The 21,950-nt window shown below is 37.3% G+C and overlaps 2 protein-coding genes across 3 annotated transcripts in view; both read right to left on the bottom strand.

Annotated features, from left to right (window-relative positions):
• The window catches only part of LOC124183196 (protein cortex-like), a 235,715-nt gene extending 230,796 nt beyond the window's left edge, over positions 1–4,919 (bottom strand). The window contains exons 1-2 of the mRNA XM_046571360.1: positions 4,724–4,919; positions 2,030–2,227 (exon numbers count right to left, since the gene is read on the bottom strand). Coding sequence (XP_046427316.1) covers positions 2,030–2,227; positions 4,724–4,726 — 201 coding nt within the window. The 5' untranslated portion in view covers positions 4,727–4,919. The remainder of the gene's footprint in view (positions 1–2,029; positions 2,228–4,723) is intronic.
• Positions 4,920–5,607: 688 nt separating this feature from the next.
• LOC124183198 (poly(A)-specific ribonuclease PARN-like) lies at positions 5,608–21,923 on the bottom strand. Of its 2 annotated transcripts, none has more exons than XM_046571369.1 (12): positions 21,740–21,923; positions 20,958–21,171; positions 20,543–20,818; positions 20,173–20,455; positions 19,925–20,046; positions 19,626–19,852; positions 19,405–19,474; positions 19,247–19,302; positions 19,083–19,169; positions 18,765–18,969; positions 10,030–10,124; positions 5,608–5,984 (listed from the first exon to the last, which is right to left on the bottom strand). In XM_046571369.1, exons 1-12 carry the CDS (start codon positions 21,756–21,758, stop codon positions 5,878–5,880), a joined length of 1,761 nt encoding a protein of 586 aa, XP_046427325.1. In that variant the 5' UTR covers positions 21,759–21,923; the 3' UTR covers positions 5,608–5,877. The 2 variants fall into 2 exon arrangements, with proteins under 2 accessions (XP_046427325.1, XP_046427326.1); XM_046571370.1 differs by lacking the exon at positions 21,740–21,923 and adding an exon at positions 21,460–21,667.
• Positions 21,924–21,950: the final 27 nt, after the last annotated feature.

Genomic DNA, 21,950 nt, shown 5'->3' with positions numbered 1-21,950 from the left:
ACGTATAACGGATGTAGAAATCGAGTGGAGGAATTCGTTGAATCATCGAAGCTCGAGATGATATAATTATTCGCCGACTTATTCTGATCGACATAGATAATTCGCGAAGCATCGAATCAGTTTTTTATACAGAGTGTATAGGCACAGATAAGAATCGTTAATTATCCACTGACTAAAACTGATTAAGCGCTAATTACTGCCTCTAGGCTGCAGCAGCTAGTCTGTATATTAAGCTTTGATGTGATGCAGCGTGATATTATACCTAGCTAAATTAATAGATATAATACATTGTGTGTGTGTGTGTGTGTATGTGTATAACATGACGTAAAAATAAATATCTTTATGGGGTCAAAGTATAGGATTACGCGTAATAAACGTAGGTCTAATTACGAACCGTACGATAGGTTGAAACCGTGAAATAATTGGATCATTGATCGATTTCTTTGCCGGGATCGGTGTAATATACTTATATGCGTATATATAGCGTGATTATGGGGCGCTATAAAACAGGGTAAAAATTAAATAATTACCACGCGTCTTTCGCAATCTATGCCGTACGTAAGGTATCTTATAACACGGATATGCAACGCGCAAAAAACGAATGACAATGTATAAAACCGCGAGATAAATATTATTACAGCTAGTATAAGTAACCACGCACGGTACGGTGAAGAAAAATTGAATTACAACGGTAAAAACTGGATTCTTGGTATATTATACAGACAGGTACACACGTGTACGGGTGGATAAATCGAACCTAATCGTCGGTCACTAATCGACCTTTATATTACAGACGATACCCTCCGACCTGTAACACAATAATACAAGGAGCATTGTTGGAACGATGTATAAGTGGTAACGCAAATGAAGCGAAATGGAAGCTGTGTTTTTGTGTTTCATCTAACTCACGTTACATACAAAATCGGTCGAGTCATTCGAAAGATGATTACAAGACACGAGATCACAATGACCCTTCTTTTCTAATTAACGTTTCCTTGTGCAAAAGTGTGTGTGTGTTTGTGTGTGTGTGTGCGCGCTTCGTATAAACTCTCGTGAATCGCAACTTCTAGACAACACTAACCTGACATATACTTGTATATGAACCTAACTTCAATTTATACCAGTGTCTAAATGTTTATTATACGTTAGATTTATATCGGAGAACAACTCTCTCGGATGTGATTTATTATTATCGTTGATGTTGTTGTTGTTGTTGTAATAATTGTACTTTTGTTAATATCAATCGCAAGGTTCAACAGCTGATCGCAATTAGAATGATAATAATTGTTTCATCATTCTGCAGGATTTCGTTGAGGCAGGGTTGGGGTTTCTATGCGGCATGTGCCTTGATGTTACTCGCCGAAATGCAATGCCCTTGGAAATCCCAAAAATGTCCAACGCACCTCGACGCAGTTAAATATTTAAAAACTGGACGTGTCGATAGTTATTTTTGCAACGTTTTCAGAATTTCAATCGCAATGGTAAATACGACGGTGTTCGTACGCGTGTAAGAAAGATGGTGAGGCTTGTTGTTGGCTGAGCAAGGATTAGAGTCAGCTGGTCAGTCGGCCGTCAAACGTTGTAAAGTTTGTTAAAGCCGTCACGCTTGGCCAAGCGATGCACCAAATTTTAATAATACCATTTTTGTCATATATGTATAATTTTTTTGTTATTTATTCACGTATCGACGAACCCCGCGGGGAATATTAATTGTAAAATACAACGACACCTCGGGCACAAAGATAAGTCCTTGGTTTCGTTGTATTCATTCCGACGTAAAAGAATTCTCCTATATATATTCAGTTATATTTAACGTTTGGAATTGTGATTGCTAGTTCATAAGTCTTCGTTATTGCGTGTGTGTGTGATAACGAAATTCAAGTTTCGTCATCGATCATCACTGACGACAATTGTTTCCAAATAAATAACGATCTAAGAGTTTTTGTTTTTTTTATGTCCAATTACTTGGGTAAATAAATAAGTTCATTGGACAATGTTTTGCAATATTTAACGTGGAATGTTCACTCACCAGTTTGAAGTGCTTGTCCAAAAGACGGAGTCTCGGCAGCCTGACGATGCCAGCTCTGAGAGGGGTGCTGGTACTATCGCCATCGACGAAGACGTCGCGACGATCTTCCCGGGCAAAGGCGGCTGGCAGCATCATCGATTGACTGTAGATCGACAGGTTTTCTTCCTCTTCAAACTTCACTACCGCACGGGCATTGATCTAAAATGTTGGAAGGCAAGTTTATGCCGAGGTATGGAGAAAGAAAACTAATCAACCCCCGAACGGCGTTCAATTAGAATTAGTGAATTCCGATCGTAGAACCATCGCAATCCCAACCGACCTCACGTATACAATACAATACAAGAAAAATACAATTCTAGGTAGAAAATGAAAATTAGTCTTGTAGCTGTTCCAAGAAAGTCTAGTATCCGTTGCTATTCTTTCTCATTACGATCACTGTTGCTAGATTTTCTTGCAACTGTTGCGAAAATTTAACGCTCGTGCAACGATAAATTGACGTTAAAGCCTTGTTTAGAATCTTTCTTTTGATCCAAAGAAACTTTTTCGGGTGCCACGGTGGAAATGTGCAAATTATTTTTTTTTTTAAATACCCTAATATAAATACGCAATACGTATAAATTTATTAAAATGAATGCATTAAATCCCGTGTATAGATATTATACACGTTACAAGAACGTCCGGCTCGCGGTATGTGCAACAGACCGAACAACCGATCTCACTCTGGTTACACGGAGAGAGAGAGGGAGAGAGAGAGGAGAGGAGATACTCGACAAGTCCAGAATCTAGCGGTGAATTACTGTACATTGAATATTCATTTATCAATAGGCAGAGGCCGGGCAGAGCGTGTTTCCAATAGTTCGAACGAGGGCAGGTCTTGTAGAGCAAATACTTGCTGCACACGTCCCGGACCCGGAGACTTCGACGCTCGAGGCAACGATCCGAGGTATAAGAAAAATATCCAAGATCGCGATTTTCGCCGAGCAATGCTACGACAGTTGCGTACAAACGCCGATCTGCAAGTATGCGAGAGAGAAATTGACTAGAATTGAAAAAAAAAATTACAAAAATTGACCGCTGTCGAAGATACTGTTCGGACAATTTTTTTTAATCGGATAATTGACACCGGCTTACATACTATGTCATATATTCGGGTGGTTTTTATTTTCGACTTTTTCGAATTTTGACCCTACCTCAACACTAAATCCTCGCGCAAGAGCTGTGAAGTTTGCCATTTAAAATACACACGTTTTTAGCACAGTTTTGGTGTATATTTTGATATTAGTATTGTATTTTTTTTCTGTGAAATTGGAATCTGCGGTGTAAAAAGGGGAAGTTCGATGTCTGGTTCGCGGCCAGCCTAAAGCCGCTTGTTTCGAATGATCCGATCCGATCGCATATTGCGAAGGGCATCGAGTCAACGGCACGAAGGCAGCAGCAGCAGCAGCAGCAGCATCGGCAGCATGTCGAATTATAAAGACAACAAAATAAACAGCGGAGGCACAAACACGCGTCCTTCGAACGAAGCTTGCAGCAGCTTGTACGTGTAATTAGATAGACGCTTGCCTAGCTCCGTACTGCATCGGCATTAGTCATCTAGTAGGTATCAGCCTCCCTCGCCCCCGACCAAGTTGTGAATTCGATGAATTTAAATTCCCGACTAATCAAATATGACCCGCTTCCGAGCAAACAAAACGAAAACCACCTTATATACACTCCACTCCCGGAGATGATCTCGAATCGCGTAGGCTGTATTCACTTCTGCGCTGCCAACTCGTACAATTGCTTCGCCATTTCTTTTTTTCTCCTACCTGACTTGCGACTTGATTTATTCCGACGGGCATTTCGCTTCGCGGTCAAAATCGAATTACGCACGAAACTGCCGGTATTGAAAGCAGCCAGGAAACACTGCCGCGTGATACATCGTCTGACACGATTTTTTTGAATTTACAAATACAGGAAATAGCGAGTCAATCAAAGCCTACAATTAAACTCTCCGATTACTTACACACCCAATATATTTATGAGAATGAATAACGGCTCGGTTTTAATTGATTTCCCAGTGCAAGAAATTAAATCGGCTCATTTATTATACATTGTTGTATACGTTATGCGTGTCGATTCTGCACACGAGTTTACACGCGTTGAATATGCGATAGATTATATTGTCCGAGACGAATCGATGAACGTGATGGAGAATAGCTTGGATATCCTGCGCTACTGTAAACGACCGATGCAGGCTGAATCGAGAGTTTTGAAAAATCGCTTAGAACCGTTAAGAATGTAATATTACCAATAAGACACACATGTATATATGTATATTTATTGTTACAAGGGGTGAAATCACCCGTTTTACCCCCCTTTCTAGTGATCTAATAGTCATCGTAGATAAAAGACACGGAAGAGCGCTGATATGTTATAAAATGAATAAAGTTACTGCGTCAACCATCGTTATTGTAGAAAAAAGAAAAGAAAAAAACAGTCTCGTTACCGACTTTAAACTGCAAGCACGGTTTTAACCATTAAAGGATTTTTCTCCAAACATTTAATTTCACTGCCAGATAATTCGCTTATTACGCTCACGAACACTGTTATTTATTCTGTAACGCTCGGTTCGTTTCGATATGTACCGGGACAATCTCTCGAAACTTGAAAATCAACCGCACGTACCAAAAATGAAAACAAAGCAATTCGTACCATGATAGCATCACACCTGGAAGCTTTTCGTTCACATTAGAGGGAAAAATCGATCGTTTTATCTTTACGACACTGAAATTCAACTCCGTATACATAAATTGACAGTAAGTCCAGCACTGTACCTCTTAATCGACACGCGACGGCAGACTAAACGAACTGAAACAAGACGGCGATGTTACGACTTCGGCAACGACACTCGTTGGTTAATCTTTTGATAGTAAACAAGAAGCAGGTGTGTCACCTCTGGATGTGTTGAATTAACTTGTATGATACGCGACTTGTCAGACAACGTACTGTAATATCATATTAGCAGAAACTATTACAGAAATTTACACTGCAAATTTGTTCAATTGCTGAAAACGAATTTGCTTTTTCTATTTAGGATTTAAAAATTTATCAGAATCAATACATGATATTATTATACCTATGTACATGGAAGAGGAGTAGCCGATGAAGTGATTTTCGGTATACTCAACGCAATGGTGAGGAAAATGTCCAAGGTAGGATTTTTGTCACGATAATCATGGATCATCTTGCGCAGGGAATGTGCCAGGGTTGGATGGATGGTAGGTGCAGAGTCACAGGGTTCATCGAGAGCGGGTGAAAAATATCTGTAAGCATTGTGCGTGGTTGATGAAAATTGTTTTATTGTCCTAAAAATTACCTCAAATTTTGCATAATCATTCTGAAAATTACAAAAACTAATCTACCGTATTACGTGTGAATAATAACGGATAAAAACCAATTAGACTCTTCGAGTATAAAGTTTAGATTTTTTCTCTTCTGTATTTTCTCATTCTCCGTACAACGATTTGTACTAACGTGTTGGTCTTACAACTTCAAGCCTAATAAATTTACATATACTATTAAAAAACAGCCAAGCATTATTACCGATATTCATGATTTATTCCATGCTCCTATCTTTCCCTTTTTTGTACATCGTTTAAGGTTTAATCGTATGGAATTTACAGTAGAATGAAATATATTTTCAAAACGTTGAGGCGTATGTGCCTGTAGGTGATCTCCACTTTACACCGTAGTCGAAAATAAGAAATAAAAAAAAATCAAAATTGAACTAAATACAGACAAATCATGGAGACTACTTGCAGATCCGAAAGCGATTGACGTACACGATAAGTTGTACAGAATTTCATCTACCCCCATCTCTCCAATTCCGCGAATGGTTTTTTGCGGATGTCTCCGGATGAACCTGAATTTCCAGCTGAATTTGAAGCCCCCTTCCGGTTCCGGCGTCGTTTACCTACGCAAATAAGGAGATATTGGTTTATGCGCAACGTCATAACCCGTAAGATTTATTAGTTGCCGATTTGAAAAATTGATTTCGATGAATGCATAATATTAACGTGGATTTTTATAATATGTACAATATTTTTTTTTTGCTAATTTCGTAGGTATATTATACTTGTTTTTTAAGTGTTTCAAAAGGTTTTTAAATAAATATGCGCGTATGTTTATGCCAAAAAAATGTATGTATAATATAATATAATATAATACGTGTGTGTGTGTGTGTATATATATATATATATATATATATATATATATGCGTTATAAATAAATGTATATAATTATTACTAAGTTAATCACGTAATGTATACAATCACCACCCTTTCTCGCTCGTATCTCTTACAATAAAATAAATATTATTCTTTGTAACACAAATCCTTGCAAATAATTTTTTTTTTTCTTATGCCATGTCGATTTATACCCTCAAATTATCTTACCTAGTCAGATCTATCCGTGATATCACATATAATTTATCCTTAAAAATTTATAACAAAAATTTATGCCGATTAACTTAAATCGTTAATAGTTTTCAATCGATTATTACATATAATCTAATCAGATCTTTTCTGCAATATACTTTTGGCCTAAAAATACAGTCTCTTTATTTTGGATTTTACTTGTTCGTTCGTTCGACAAATGTGTATGAAATTTTTTCCATTACATGTGTGTTTCGGTGACCGAAAATAATTTTCAGGCGGGTAGAAAGGCCAGTTTATTGTTGAGGCAATGCGTAGAAATGGGTGAGATAAAAAAAAAATTCACATACATATCATGTTACATGAATAACGGAGTATTACAATTAAGTTTAGGAAAAAGTAGTAACAAGAAGTAAATTTCGTTGCTCTTGTTCAGGATTTTTTAAATAAAAATTCAACAACCTTACATTCAACAACCGGAAAAGTGAGCATCAACAATTATTGATAGGGCGAAGCTAAATGAAAAATAAAAATTTGTACATCTTTAAGCACTCTTTTGCTGATTTACAATTTCTATAGACTAGACCTTTGAAACCCTTAAACTTTTGCAATCGCATCAAAATTCAGAATTAGGAATTAAAAAATAAATAAATAAATAAGTAATGAAGAGTGAAAAATAATTTTAAAACAAAACTGATACTCCTTTGTCTTGGATTCTGAAATATTATCAAAGAGATATTCTACAATATTGCATCGTAATCTCTGATCATACATACATACATACATATCTATACGTATGGAGCATAAAATCTAAACAGGCCGTGTTCAAAAGATGCAGTTAATTGAAAATAACAAAATTAATATCAATGAACAAACGCGTTATTCCCAAGTGGTATCACTACAATGCATATAAGATAGATAATCAAATATACATTCCTTTTCTTCTCCCAAAAATGATCCATTCGAATATCGCGTCTATATACGGAATGTGCTACGATAGAGCTTAAAAGTCTATCAATTGTAAACATTAGAGTGTTTTAAATAAACCGACTATTTTTTTTTTCTTTTTTTCGAAAAACATTGAAAAATCTTCCGAGTGTCCCTCGAAAATGACCTCGGTAAAATATGAGCTCTTAATATTGATATTTAGAGGTGGCGATTCTCAATTTTCTATTTCCCATTTAAATAACATGGGGAAAAAATTTTTAAAAATTTAGAATTTTTTTGCTCGAAAACGAATCAGTGTGAAGATATAAACAAAATATAATCTTGTAGGAAATTTTACGCTCTACAAAAAAGGTCTGAATAAAGATTTGCGTAAGGTAAGTCGTTTCGGAGTTATCAGGCCTCAAACATCGAACCGTTTGAAATAATGATGTCAATTATTTATAAATGCTACAAAACTGACTCATATCACTTAAATACACAATATTATTGATTTTAAAATTAAAAATATAGACTTCCAATGAAATGTTAATTAATAAATTTCATTAATCAACCATATGAGTCAGTTTTGTAGCATTTATAAATTAATAACATCATTATTTCAAACGGTTTGATGTTTGAGGCCTGAGAAATATCAATATTAAGAGCTCATATTTTACCGAGGTCATTTTTGAGGGACGCTCGAAAGTTTTTTCAATGTTCTTCGAAAAAAAAACAAAAATAGTCGGTTTTTTTGAAACACTCTAGTATACATATACGTATATCACCTCGTTTCAATTTTGTGTGAATTTGAAAAAAAAACACGCAAAAAAAAAAAGTAATCATATTAAAAAAGAAAAAAGAAACAGTCTTTCGAACAGTTCGAAATAAATAATTATCGCTTTAGATTTAACACTTGTACGTCATATGTAAGCTTACAATCTTATACACACGTGTATAAATATCTTGTGCAATTTTTCGCGATGATTTTACACTATAATATGTACGCGTTACATGTTTTGTATTTACTGGGAAAAAAAATAAATAAATAAATCCTTGACCGTACAATGACGTTCGTCGTCGTGTACTGTGTGCGTATAGGTATGTAAATCCAATCTTAAAAATGATGTTAAATAAACATCGAGTATACATGTATGTATGTATAAGTTATTTTACACGACGTGTACATAGTACAATAATGTTCGATGTATTAAAAAAACAAGTCATTTTCTACATTAATTAGAGGAAGAATGGAAGAACAGTTGAAAAAAAAAACAGCACACTAAAAAATATTATCAACGAATTATATACCTTATCAAACTTGTCGTCGAGTTTATCGTAATATATATGTGTGTGTGTGTCTGTGTGTAATATAAATGTATAGCTAAAAGTATTCAAAAATTTGAGGAATAATAAAATTAAAAGAGAAAAAAATGAAAATAAAATAAAGAAATTAGAAAAACAAAAATGTTCGTGTATCGCGTCTGTTAGTTAATCGACGACGAGATAAACTAACGATACCTCATCCATGAACACTTTTTTTATCCAGTGCGTACGTATTGCATAACTAAATACAAAATAATTTAATAACAACGTAGACGAAAAGGAGGACGAAGACTTTCTGGGCGATTAGAATAAGCATACTTCCGGTCGATGGTATATTTTCGGACCGTTTCCGGTCGCTTCTTAATAATTTTATCGATGGTTTTTTCAACTCGACCTTATCGCATTCCGAATTTGACACGGCTTTGCGATCTCTCCGTCTGAAATTTTGATTGTTATCCGTTTGCGCGTCGTTGGAAATTTTATCCAAATTATTCCTATCGTCGTTAACCGAATCTTTATCGAACTTTTCAACTTTTTCCACCCCCGTCAAATTTGAACTCGATGAAACTTCACCGCAGCAAGGTTTCTGCCTGGCGTGCTGTTTCTTGCTCGGCGATCTCTTCGCCTTCGGACTTGCCGACGGAGTCGATCCGGGCGATTTAACAAACCTCTTCCCCGCCACTATCCACGAATTATTCGAACGGTCAAATTTCTCCTCAAGTAAACTCTTCGCCTCGTAGCTACGGCATATCGGATTCGACTTGGCCCTCGCCAAGCTATGCTTTTTCGCAACTTCAGATTCCGGAAGTTTGAGAAAGCTCGCGGAATTCTCCGCGTCGCCGATTGCATCGGTATTAGATTTTCTCACCTCCGTCTCCTCCTCCTCCCCCTCCTCCCCCTCCTCCTCCTCCTCCTCCTCCTCATCTTTCCGATCGTTTTTATCCTCGTTTAACATCTTCGGCGAGTCTGCAAACAAATGGATGACATTTTTCACGTCGATAATTTCACCGGGACTGCGTCGAAGTATCGTGTATTTCGGGACCTTCTTCTTCGATGGTGTTTTGAAATTTTGGAAATCGTTTGGCAAACTTAAAGCGTTCTTTAACCGTACTTTCCGCACCGTTTTTCCCCGATCTCCTTTGGCCACCTTCGTCTTACCCTCCGACGTCGTCAAATTATTCTTCAGCTTATCCAACGTTTCACAACTCTTTTTCATTTCCAATTCTACGCCACTTTTTGACGATACCGCTGCTGCGTAATGATTCGCACCTGATTTCACAGGTTCAAAACGATTCTTCTCAGATATCGTAGATCGTACGTTTATTATTTTATTACCTGAAGCTGTTTCCCAACCCTCGTTGTCGACAGTCTGACCCTGTTCGCCGTTCACTTCCGGTTTCCTGCCAGTATTCTCCGTAGCCGTAATATTACTGAAACGGAAGAATCGCAATTAGTACAGACATTGGATCGGAAAAATTTGAGATAAATGAATTTAGAAAAGAATGAAGTTGATGTGATTTGAATATTTGTTTTTCATAACATTTCAAATCATAGTTGCACCGTCATTTTATCCATAAAACCCGTTTTCAATCAATTTACCCCATCTATATATTGCGAATTGTGAATTGTGCTTCAATTTTGCATATACAATATGCAGCGCTGATTCGGTTCAAAAATGGTAAAAAAAATAAATAATTTTTTCATCTTCAAAATTTCACCCCATTGTCACACGGAAAAAGTATTCATAAACCATACATAAAATGAATCGCAAATTAGTAAAAACGAATTTACACAATGTTGAAATTGCGTAAAAACCACTCGGTGGTAAAAATATATTCGATAAATATCTGCATCTGCATACTTTTCAGATGTTGTTACAGATAAACGCGGATTGGAAAAGGGTAAAACTTAGTGACTGTAATACATTTTATCGCAACGGATCAGTCTGGGTGATCCTTGAGCCGGTTGAAAGATATTCAAAGGAGTTGCAAGGCTAATGGTTCTCCTTAAGCGTGTCGAGCATTTTTCACCAAAGTTAAAATTGAATTTCCTACCGAAGTGCGCGGACCTTCGTGTAACGATTACTCATATTAACTATGTTTCCGTGCTGCAGGCTGCGAGTACCTCAGCAACATATATATATACATACATGCGTACACACGTATTGGGTGTATATATAGCGATGCTTGTATCACATTTTGCATATTCATAAGCGCACCGCGGGACGATGCAACATCTAGGAAACCGTCAACCCGTGCTCCGAATAAATCTCAACAGCTATAGGACAAGGAATAATATCGGAGTTAATAATTCAACAAACCGAACAACTACAGTACCCTTAGAAAATATGTACAAAGTTACGGATTACACGCCGTTGCCCATTCCCTGTCGGTTTACGGTACGTCGTGCATTCGTTAAACTCGATTCGATCGATTCAAGAGTTTGGAAAACTAGTCGAGATGTTGTTTATTTTATTTTTATTGAATTAGCAATTTTTCCAACTGCCCGTTTCTCTGTTTGCAGAGAAAAGAGGAAGTCATTGTAATCGCTCCAAAAATAAAAAGTCGAGTTTTTACTAAATTTTCACGTTTTAAAGTTTAGAGAATCACCGCCATTCGTTTTCAAATTGAAACCATTCTGTGTGCGTGTGTGTGTGTGTGACGATGTCTCGATAACGAGTTATCGGATCTCAATGATTTTGGTCTCGATCGACGCGGCTTTTTCAAACATCGTTAGAACTTATTGGATTTTGGCTTTGATCGGTAGAGTACTTTTTCAATTATTTGAATAACAAGATTCCCAAGATATAAAATAAAAATGATGAAATCTTGAGAATGGATGAATGAATTTGGACGTAAATTGGTACACGAAGGTTTGTTGGGATGCTAATCACGAATCTGAGGTCAGATATACGAAATCCAAAATGGCGAATCTAATACGATGGAAGAAAATCTAAAAATATTCAGCTGCCGGTAGAAATTAGTAGGTGGGGGTTTTTTGGATCACAGATAACGAATCCAAGGTCAGATTTCCAAAATTTGTAATGTTTTATTCATTACAGTGGTTTAAAATTAAAAAAAAATTCAACATTTTCATGTAATACGATACCTGAAAGCTTTTAAATCGTTAACCACGAAGCGGAATTTTTAGTTCGAATTCCGAATTGGATATTTATATTTTTTTCTGACGGCCAGCCCAAAGCCGCTCGTTTTCTCAAATCAATCACATAACAATGAGGAATTATTTCACTTCTCTCGAACATCACGTGACGTAATTCATTTTACTCGTTCACTGCGCAAGTGATCCTTAATGTTTTTCGAATATCCGCAGAGAATTGCGGGTTCGCCGACGATGAGAGACCGGCAAAGGCGGGAAGCAAGTAGTAAATACTCGGACGTCCGAGTTGCTGCAAGCAAGCGAGCGAGCAAGGGAACTCCAAACGCCTCAGTTTTTCGAAAAATTAGTTACCCCGGGATGTAATTTATAATCGTAAAGTACAGATAGCCAGGTGTAGCTACGCGTGGAGTCTGGTATTGGTAATATGTAAATCGTTTTTCACCTCCCCGCAGCATCTCGATACTGGTCTGCTAACGCGTTGCATTTATACGCCGGCGGTGAGTTGCGATCTCGAGTTTCTTGTTCTCCGCAATACTACGCCATATGCCTAAAGGCGTATCACCGTGCACACCGTACGATGCACTTTCCGTATGCATGCATGCATGCATGCACGCACGCACGGCCCGGGATATTTGCCGTGGTTACTTATACACTAATATCCGCAATCTAAATCTACTTGGCATCGCTTCGTTACTCTATACGTAGGTAGGTACGTGTACACGTGTACGCACATGCACATGCATTGCATACATACGTAACATGCTCACAGCCGTGCGCGTGCAAAAAGTTTAGCGATGCTGAGCGAGCAGGCGAAAGAATATAAAGAGCTGTGTAATACAAGTATAGAGATTGTGATTTTTGTTACACGTTTATTATGGTCTGTTCTTAAAACTTTTTCGTCTCATTTTCTCAGTCAGTGTAGCCGTAGGGTGAGGCAATAGGCTTTTTTCGATCTAGTCGATTCTTTTTCTCATTGGTTCGCGACGAGGAAACTTGTCGGTGTGCGGTCTTTGAGTTATTTTATTATAGCGTCGTCGTTTGAGCTTGAAATTTTGGAGATCACTTGCACCTAGTTTATTATTACAAAAAGTGAATTTTCATCTATACGATACGGTATCTATATTGGCAGAAATAAATTCCGGGTGATACATGTATAAAAGTATGAACGGATGGAAAAGTAGCTGAATTTCCGGCATTTATATCTCGACATGAAATTGTTCAATTCGATCACGATTTTTATTTATTTTTTTTTCTCAAAAGTATGCAGATCGCGCTTCATTCAGATTTCATTTTAATTGGAATTCATTAAGTGTTTCGAACGATTTGCTTTAAATTTGGAGACCCGAGACAGCATTTGTAGATAGTTTATCCTTTTCACCACGATCAAATTTTTTGTTTTTTTTTTAACAACGTACGACAAACAAGACCACTGTTTGAAATTGAAATTTGATTTTTAAAGGAAAATTAACAACGTTTTTTTATTCAAGAACCGAAATTGATGAATAAAAATAAGTGGGATTGTGGGAAATAGAATCAACTATTCAAGAATAATCTCTGCAAATTTGAAGCACGTGAATGGATTGCACTCGTTTTTAAGATATAACTTTTTTATTCTGAATAACTGTAAGGAATTTTCCTCCAATCCGAAACCTCGAATTCCTAATAACGGGATTCGCCATTTTGGATCTTGTGAATCCGATCTCAGATTCGTGATTGATCAAGACATCATAATTTTCATTTCATTTTTTGGAATTTCGTTATTCAAATAATTCAAAAAGCACTGAATCAATCAAAGCCAAAATCTAATAAGTTCAAAGTTTGGAAAAGCCGCGTCGATTGAGACGAAAATCATTGAAATCTGGTAACTCGTTCTCGCAATATCGTCGGACAAAACAATTGATCACTGACATCCATGAATAAGAAAACACAGGAAATTTCTTGAACGCTAAAAACTTGATAAAAAAAAAAAAAAAAAAAAAAAATCAATTCTACCCGACTAGCATACATATCAGATGAATTATAAAACTTTCGTAAATATTACAATTACTCACACAACGATAATATTGGTCGGATATTAAACAATGTCAGAGAAATTAGCTTCAGGGAGGTAAAGAGTATTACGGCGATAATCGCGCGACCGTAACGCGAAGATCGGAAAAGATAAGATTAGACAAGAGCTGCGAGCGTTGTGAATACGAAAGAGCCGAGCTGCAGGCAATGCGTTAGAATCTCCGAGAGGCGTCTTCCCGGCAAAAACATGCAAGATGTAAGATGCGTGGCATATGAGGATGCGAACTAGCAAGCTTCGCGATTTCCATACATAATACGCGTTCCCTAGTTTCCTCCCGTTTCTATCATGTACAGCATCTGTTTCATATCCGCTCTGGGAGCTCCGGCACCATCGAGACTACGCCCTCCGGTACTCCGGAGGACGGTAATGAGTTCTACACGCTTCGTATTTTTCATTTCAAGCTGCAGGTGAGGTACAGACTTTTACACACACACACACACACACACACACACATATATATGTGGTATATATGTATGTAATATAAACCGAGGTACGTATATTCTGCACCCACTGCAGGACTGCTTTGCATTCTCCATCGGCAAACGTGCCGTCGAGAAGAGATTGAAAGAAAAGAGAAGGAAAAAAAACAAAAAAAAAATATCAATAAATAAAAATAAACCCGACTGTTACACACCCGCTGTAAAACACAATTTGCATATTTGTTTTATTCGATTCGTGTATAATAATAAGACCGCCTTAAGGGCTGAGGGATTAGTCCGGTGTATAAAAAATGCCGCGTGTATATGGAAAACAATGAGAGAGATTAGCAGTTACAGTTACCAGTCGAAGGAGTTACGAGTTACAAGCATAGTAATTGGTAGCGAGCGTAGGCGGCTCATTAATACCTGCAGTAGAACGCGATGTGCAGTCTGCAGTCTGCATGCATATATATATATATATGCATGCAGACACATATATATATATATATATATATATATATATATATATATATATATATAAACATGTATAAGATACAAACGTACGCAATGTATCACCAATACTTTTCTTCGAGGTCGCGTATCTTTTTGGCCTCTGGGGATTTGTTCCGGGAGATTTGAGCAGGAGATTATCATTCCGGGACATTGTTTATAGACACGCGTTATTAAAGCTTTACAATAAAGGTATATACCACTTATTATAATTTATACTTTTTCATGCACGATCGAATTGGTAAGTTAATTGATAACCAATCGATTGATTTAAAAGAAGTTATACCTATATATCTACAAGCAACGTGACAGTGATTATTATATTATACTTCCTGGGTCATCTCCCCCCCTTTATCGTCTTCTTCTCCGCAAAAAATCCGCAATGATTATACCGAACGAACGTGTTCGGATTTGCCACTTGTATTTTCTCTGATTTGTCAAAGCTGACTGATCGGTATGTCAGTTCCCTTATAATCAAAGCCAGCGTCAGATCGATACGTTGAATAAAGGATATGAAAAAGGGATACAGAGCAGAAAACCGAACGGCCCGAGGGCAAGTATATGTGTATACATATATATTGAGATATAACATACAAGTATTGCCGCGTCGCGCTGTCGGTGTATTAATTGGTTTAATAAGGAAAGGATAGCGATAAGTGGAGTGCGCCTCCGTTCGATATATGTATAAGCGCCCGGGACGGCGGGCAGAAATCATACCTTCGCATCTCTGCCATCTGAATATTGCCATGCTCGGTATATGTCGTTATTTTTAAAACTCGTCTTACTCCACAGCGCAGGAAAATATCTGAACGAAGGATCAAATCGGAGCGAAAAGGAGTCTGTATATGTATATATATAACGTATAGTTTATCAGCAGAGAAGTTTCACGAAAATAGATCGATGAAAAATCGTTGAAACGTTGATTCGAGGCATGGAAAGAAGTAAAGGGATGGAAAAAAATTATTTAAAAAACGTGTCAACGAAAAGTTAACGAAAAATCATAAGTGAGCTTGATCCGTTAAAGTCAATGTCTCATTTTTCAAATTTCTTATACACCCGCAATCAATTATCGTCATTTTTCCGTACTATTTTTACCAATGAAAAGTATCGAACGCAACTCAAACCCGTTACTATAAAAGGACGTTTGAATTTGCTCCAGGTGCCGACAGATCCAGTAATTCAGACAGGCGTCAAGAAAATATTGCCACACGCGAGTGGCATAAGAATTATGACAATTATTATAAACTGCACATACCCGCTAGTACGAGCGGTGATCAGTAATTTGAGAAAATCGAACCGAGATAATAACGCTTATTAATCTAATAAGAAGACGGCACACGGTACAACTTCTTTTTAGCCCTCCGCGGTTTCATTTCTTTAACTTCTTCAAAATTGCGTGATGATTTACGGACATATTTGAGAGTGGGAAAAAATAACCTCAAAATTCGCCGTTAATTGTTTTGGAAAGAAATAGCTTTGAAAAGAGTTTGATGATTGTTTTGGGTTTGTTTCCCGGAGTTTTCGAAGCGTGGATGATTCTGCAAGAAGGGCGCGAGAAGTGGGCAAGGTGATACCGAGAAAATACAACTGCCATGAATCAAACGTTAGAGCGAAACAAAGTTCTATGCAAATTATCAGGATGCCATATAACTTATCCTACCACTTGACGTTAACCGGGGTTCTTCTTACCGAGGGATTCTTTGAGTAGTCCGTTCTCCGCAGAAACAGATTGCAAGCTTCAGTTTCGCACGCGGAACATGTACACTTGGCTGCCGTGATTCTGAAGCAGTTAATTTATTCGATGATTCTGTTCCGTTGGGAATGCCGATTATTCAAAAACTGCCCGCAACGCCACCGCCGGCCGAGCACGAAACAGGCCGCATCTGTGTAAACGTATTATAACCCATGACTGTGGAGGGTAGAGGTCATGGACCTATTATATAGTAAGGAGGACTATCTCCGTGTATAGAAAGTGCCCGTAAAGTAGAGGGAAATAAAGATGGCGTTGCTGCAGCGAAAGTTCCACAAAACGCTAATCAGTCTTTCCCTTATTGCTTATGAGCGCCATTCTGGAGACTTGTTGAACCACTATTTCCTGTTTTTTGGCGGACGCTTTTTCATTTGAAAATCCATATCCTCTATACCCATTTTGTATTTTTGGGTTAGATTCGACGGTCACGGATTATGTTGTGGTTACAAAGATGGAGCCTGTTTCGTGCCCGGCCAACGGTGGCGCTGCGGGCTGATTCTGCATTGCCAACGTAACAGCGCGACGAAAAAACATTACCGTCTCAGAATCAGTGCGGCCAAATGTACCTACACCCCGACACACACATGCCACAGGTAACACAGGTAGGTGTGGTACGTAGGCAAACCGAGTTTCACTGCTGAACTGCAGCCTCGACTATAGGCTGTCATGTTTATTCGATTCTGTATTTGGTCTATGTTTTCGCGCGCGGCAGCTGCACGCCTCCTCAACTATACCTGTATGTACCAACAATTTAACGTTACACGAATCCCAACGAAACTTGTATGCGTCTTTGAATGCTTCTACATATACATGCCCAGCGTACTTGAGAGGGTGAGAAATTCCATCGTTGCACAACTTGTGTATATTCAAACCGACGAAAGAGGAGTTATATTACAGTGCACTTTCGTAAATACCAAGCGCATAAAGCGGATCACAAATTTTAGCAAACGCAGTACAGCCAGCAATAATTTCAAATTTTAAAACAGTAAAAGTTACATTACAGAAATGAATTTACTTCATGAGCAAACACTCCGTACATCAGAATTTAAGAAGAAAAAAACTAAATACAAGAAACATACCGCTTTGTGGAATCTGAAATTCCCTGACTTTTCCAGGAATTCATCATGAAGATACCATTTTTCCAGTAAACTTTCAAGAAATATGCCGCTGATTAATGATAATTTTTTTTTAACATTAATACTAATACCTTCAATATTACCTACTAACTATCGTACTGACTATCTATTTACAAAGAACAGAATGCGATCTTCAACATGAAAAAAAACGAAACAAGGTTTGCTATTAAGCAATATAGATAGAATGTATGAAGTGGTTCAACGAAACATAATTTCGACTGCATTTTTTCTTCGTCTTAAGATCAACAGTAATTTGCACAAGAACGAGTTTATTTCTTTGACAGACTCAAAATTCCAGTCTTATTTTCGAACTTCCCTGTCTTTTCCCTGCTGTAAGAAATTCCCTGAGTTTGCCCGGTTTTCCCTATCTGTGTAAACCCTGAATTAACGATAAATCGAGAAATTAGTAAAATTGTAGGAAAACGAGAAGAGAAAGTTAAAAAATCTAAGAATCGCTTCTGATTTTCCCGATCAGGGAAGATTTTTTGTGTTTTCATCATTGCAGTGCCAGACTGTTCAAGTTCAGTAAATCATCGAGTTTTTAAAAATAATCCCTAAAATTGGATTTATGAAAATCTGATAGGAGGAGAGATGAGTTAAAAGTCTTTTCGCTCCCGAGACAGAATTCCAAATTGCTGTAATATGTAACAATCCATATTGTTTTCATAAATTTATTATGTTTGGAGTACCAATGTGACACAATTGTTTTCCAAGTCGCAAATTTGCCGAATAATATGCCATTATTGTTACGTTTTGTATCCTTTTATAGTCATAATTATGCTTGAAAGACGATTTACGGGTTATATAATAGTATGAATAACAACCCCTTTAAAATTGCGAAGCATTCGCTGCCGTGCGAAATATTTCGTGCACGTTGACTAATTATAAATCAAGAACAGTCGAATAAACTAAATGGCCTGATTTAAATCTGAGCCTTACTTCAGGACAAACTTGAGCTTACCAAAGCAAAAAATTCATGTAGAAAACTACGACAAGGAGCTCATCGGCCTAGCATCGAAAATCAAAGGATTGCAACTTATTATGTTTTTTCACAATTAGTTACTCACTCAGACGACGAGAGCTTCCGTTTTCGGTCTCCTTGGTGGGCGGGGCTATGGTTTTTAACTTCAATCAAAGCCTGATGCTCCGCGTATTTTTGCAGCCGTATATTTTGATTCGCGAAATTGTGTTTATTCACCGCGCTGGACTGATCTCGTCGATTTAAACCAACATAGGCCGTTGTGTCTGTCAACCAAGACACGTAGATGCCACCTGAAATCATCCGAATTTTGTCAATTAACACTTAATAAAAACAATCAATTTCAAAATACAATATACCATCGTTTTCGTAGATGAATATTATAAAGATTTCAAACTCTACTCACCGAAAGGGCTAAACAGCTGAGAGATGTCGCTAAGTTTCCATTCTTTTGGGAAAGTAATATGGAAAACATGGTCTCTCCGTGGGTTGGCTGTAAATTTTATCAAAGTTGTGAACAAAACGCAAGAATTACGATCCAAGTAGGACGTTAGGGTTAAAAATACTTACGATCTTTTCCAGTCAAGTCTATATAAGGGAAATCCTTTAACCTTGTTATGAGCAGCCTGAAATTAAAAAAAAAAAAAACAAAAACACGTTTAGACTTTGATATTTAACCCTTGACCTTAATCGTAGCCAAAATATCATTAAATACATCAAATACTTACTTGTTTATGAACGGATTCAACAGAGGCGAGTCCGGCAGCACAACGGAAACTTCGGGAGTCTGTAACGTGCCTACGAAACAGATGAAAATGGATCGATAAGGTGACTGTATATTACCATTTTGCTGAAGAAACATAATCAATTTCACGGACTGTTCAAAAAATGAATGGTTTGCTGATACCAGTATGATCAGAAGTGAAAAAAACGCTTGACTACATTTTACCTAGGTAATTGGATAGCGAAATAAAGCACAATCCAGTTATATAAGCATCGTAGCCAGCTTCGTGATACTTCTCGACCGAAGAGGTGTAACTGCGATCTGGAATGACATCCACTTCTGGTATACAGTAGGGCGATTTGCTCACAGTTTCGTGTAAAGCGTTCAATACCGAACACGGAATGCTTTCTTTGAATTGTGATGACTGACACATTATTTTAGTGTCCAATAACCTGCGAGCAAAAGTGCATGTTGTAAAATTTGCATCTCGAGCTTGACATAATTATATAACAGACTTTACTCACTTTGGAAACAGGCAGTGAACAAGCGATTTGAATTCATGATAACTTTCTGGAAGGGTTGAGAAAAACTGATGAACTATGTGGCAGAGATCTAGCAACATATTGTGACCAACAATCAGTTTCCCCTATAAAAAAGTCGAACGGTCAAGTAAGTTAAGTTTTATGCACTGTTTGTACAACAATACGGTTTTTCAAACATTACAAGAAATGAGAGAATATTTTAAGTTTATGTATATACTTTTTGAACTTACAGAATCGGAAATTTTTCTCAACAAAGCACTCAAGCCCACTGCTTGTTTGATATCATTTTGTTCCTTCTCTTTCCGTTCCACCTCCTTCTTTTCTTCCTCTTCTTTACTTCCCATTTTTTGCACAACCAACCATTGTCCACTACTATCTGTTTTGCCCTCTAACCTGAGCTTGTTTGGCCATCGCATTCTTGCTTCCTGATGTATAATCCTCCTGATGAATGCGTTGCACCTATCAATTGTCAACTCTTCTGCCTCTGAGTTGTAAAAATCATTGATTCGGGTGCTGTAAGTCGAAGGAATGAATTAAGAAAGAGTCGAAAATTCAATATTCAAATAAAAATATCATTACAATTGCAGTATTATAAATTACCATATTTCCTCAATTTGCGGCCTGTCATCATCTGGGATGGGAATCAATTCAAGACCATCGTCCCTGGCTTTTTGCCTCTCTTCAAGTTTTTTACCAAGTTTCTCTTCCTCGGCACTAGTCAAATAAGGTATACCCTTATTGAACAGTTTGTTGAAATCAAATCCTCGATCAGCAAGAAACGACATAGAAGATGCCTGGCACATGAATCGACAGTCAGGAGCTGCACGATTCAAAGGTCTTGGAAATACATAAAAATTGTACGATTGCTGAATGTATCTATGACAAAAAATAATGACAATTAGTAATCAGTGCTGAATTTGATGCTCTTCAAATGCACACAATCATTATCAATGTATAATAGTCATGTATAAGATAAAAACAATAATCAAATGCCTTATAAAATATTGAAACATACTTCTTTTTATCTGCGTCATAAGTAAAAATGGACAATCCAAATTGTACTAGCAAAAAGTCCATTGATCCTGATCTAAGCTTGGCATAGTACTGAGCAGGTGTGTCAAAGGCGCTGGTATCAGGTCCAGAATTTAATCCTGTAAACTCTCCATCGATAGCTAAGAAGGATGCATTTTCAATAACGCTGTCCAAATCATCAAGAACATTCTGAAAATCTGATGAATAAACGAAAGAAATATAAGTAATTTGTTCAACAAAAATTTCGGGCTAAATTACATTCACAGAGAACATATAATACATCAATTCAGTCTCAACAATACAACTTCAATGGAGATACTTTCATTGGTAAATTGAATCGGCAAACAAGGAACTGAATCAAGTGGTTATAATCTAGTGAAAATAACAGTACATACTCATAAATTATACACGTTACATGTAGGTTGACCTAAAAAAATATAAATAGGAATAGCTGTTATTAAACGGTCTCGCAGTAATGATCGTACCATCATTGTTACGGTTCTCGAGAGAAATTCAACTTTCATTCATGAATTTGTGATTTGCACAAACAGTAGGCGTCCCAAGTTATTTTGTTGACACTATTTATTTTGACATGTGCCCTAGTTTATAACCTAAAATCCGACCATGATATCGCCGTGCGATTTATGCAATGCGTAATTTTACACTAGGAAAAATTCACCGTCAATAATTTTCGTACTGAAAATACGATTACTCTGCCAACCGCGTAGAGGTCAGTTAACCATTATTAACGTGATAAGTACTCACTTGCGCGTGTTACCTCCATCCTATGTATTATTCGCTACGGTTGTTTATGTACTCAGTTATACGGATTACGGTAGCCTCGGTGGGGACACCTACAAACCCACACAGTCAGTGATCGGCAGAAAACGGCAGCATGGAATGTCGGCCACCGCACATTTATCCGACAGACGAAAACACCACCTACACGCTGTGGAAATTTTAGCCTTCATTTGAC

This window comes from Neodiprion fabricii, chromosome 5 (genome assembly GCF_021155785.1).
Source record: "Neodiprion fabricii isolate iyNeoFabr1 chromosome 5, iyNeoFabr1.1, whole genome shotgun sequence".
Lineage (NCBI taxonomy): Eukaryota > Metazoa > Arthropoda > Insecta > Hymenoptera > Diprionidae > Neodiprion > Neodiprion fabricii.
Note: the sequence above shows the minus strand (reverse complement) of the source record. Positions and strands in the feature narration are given on the sequence as shown.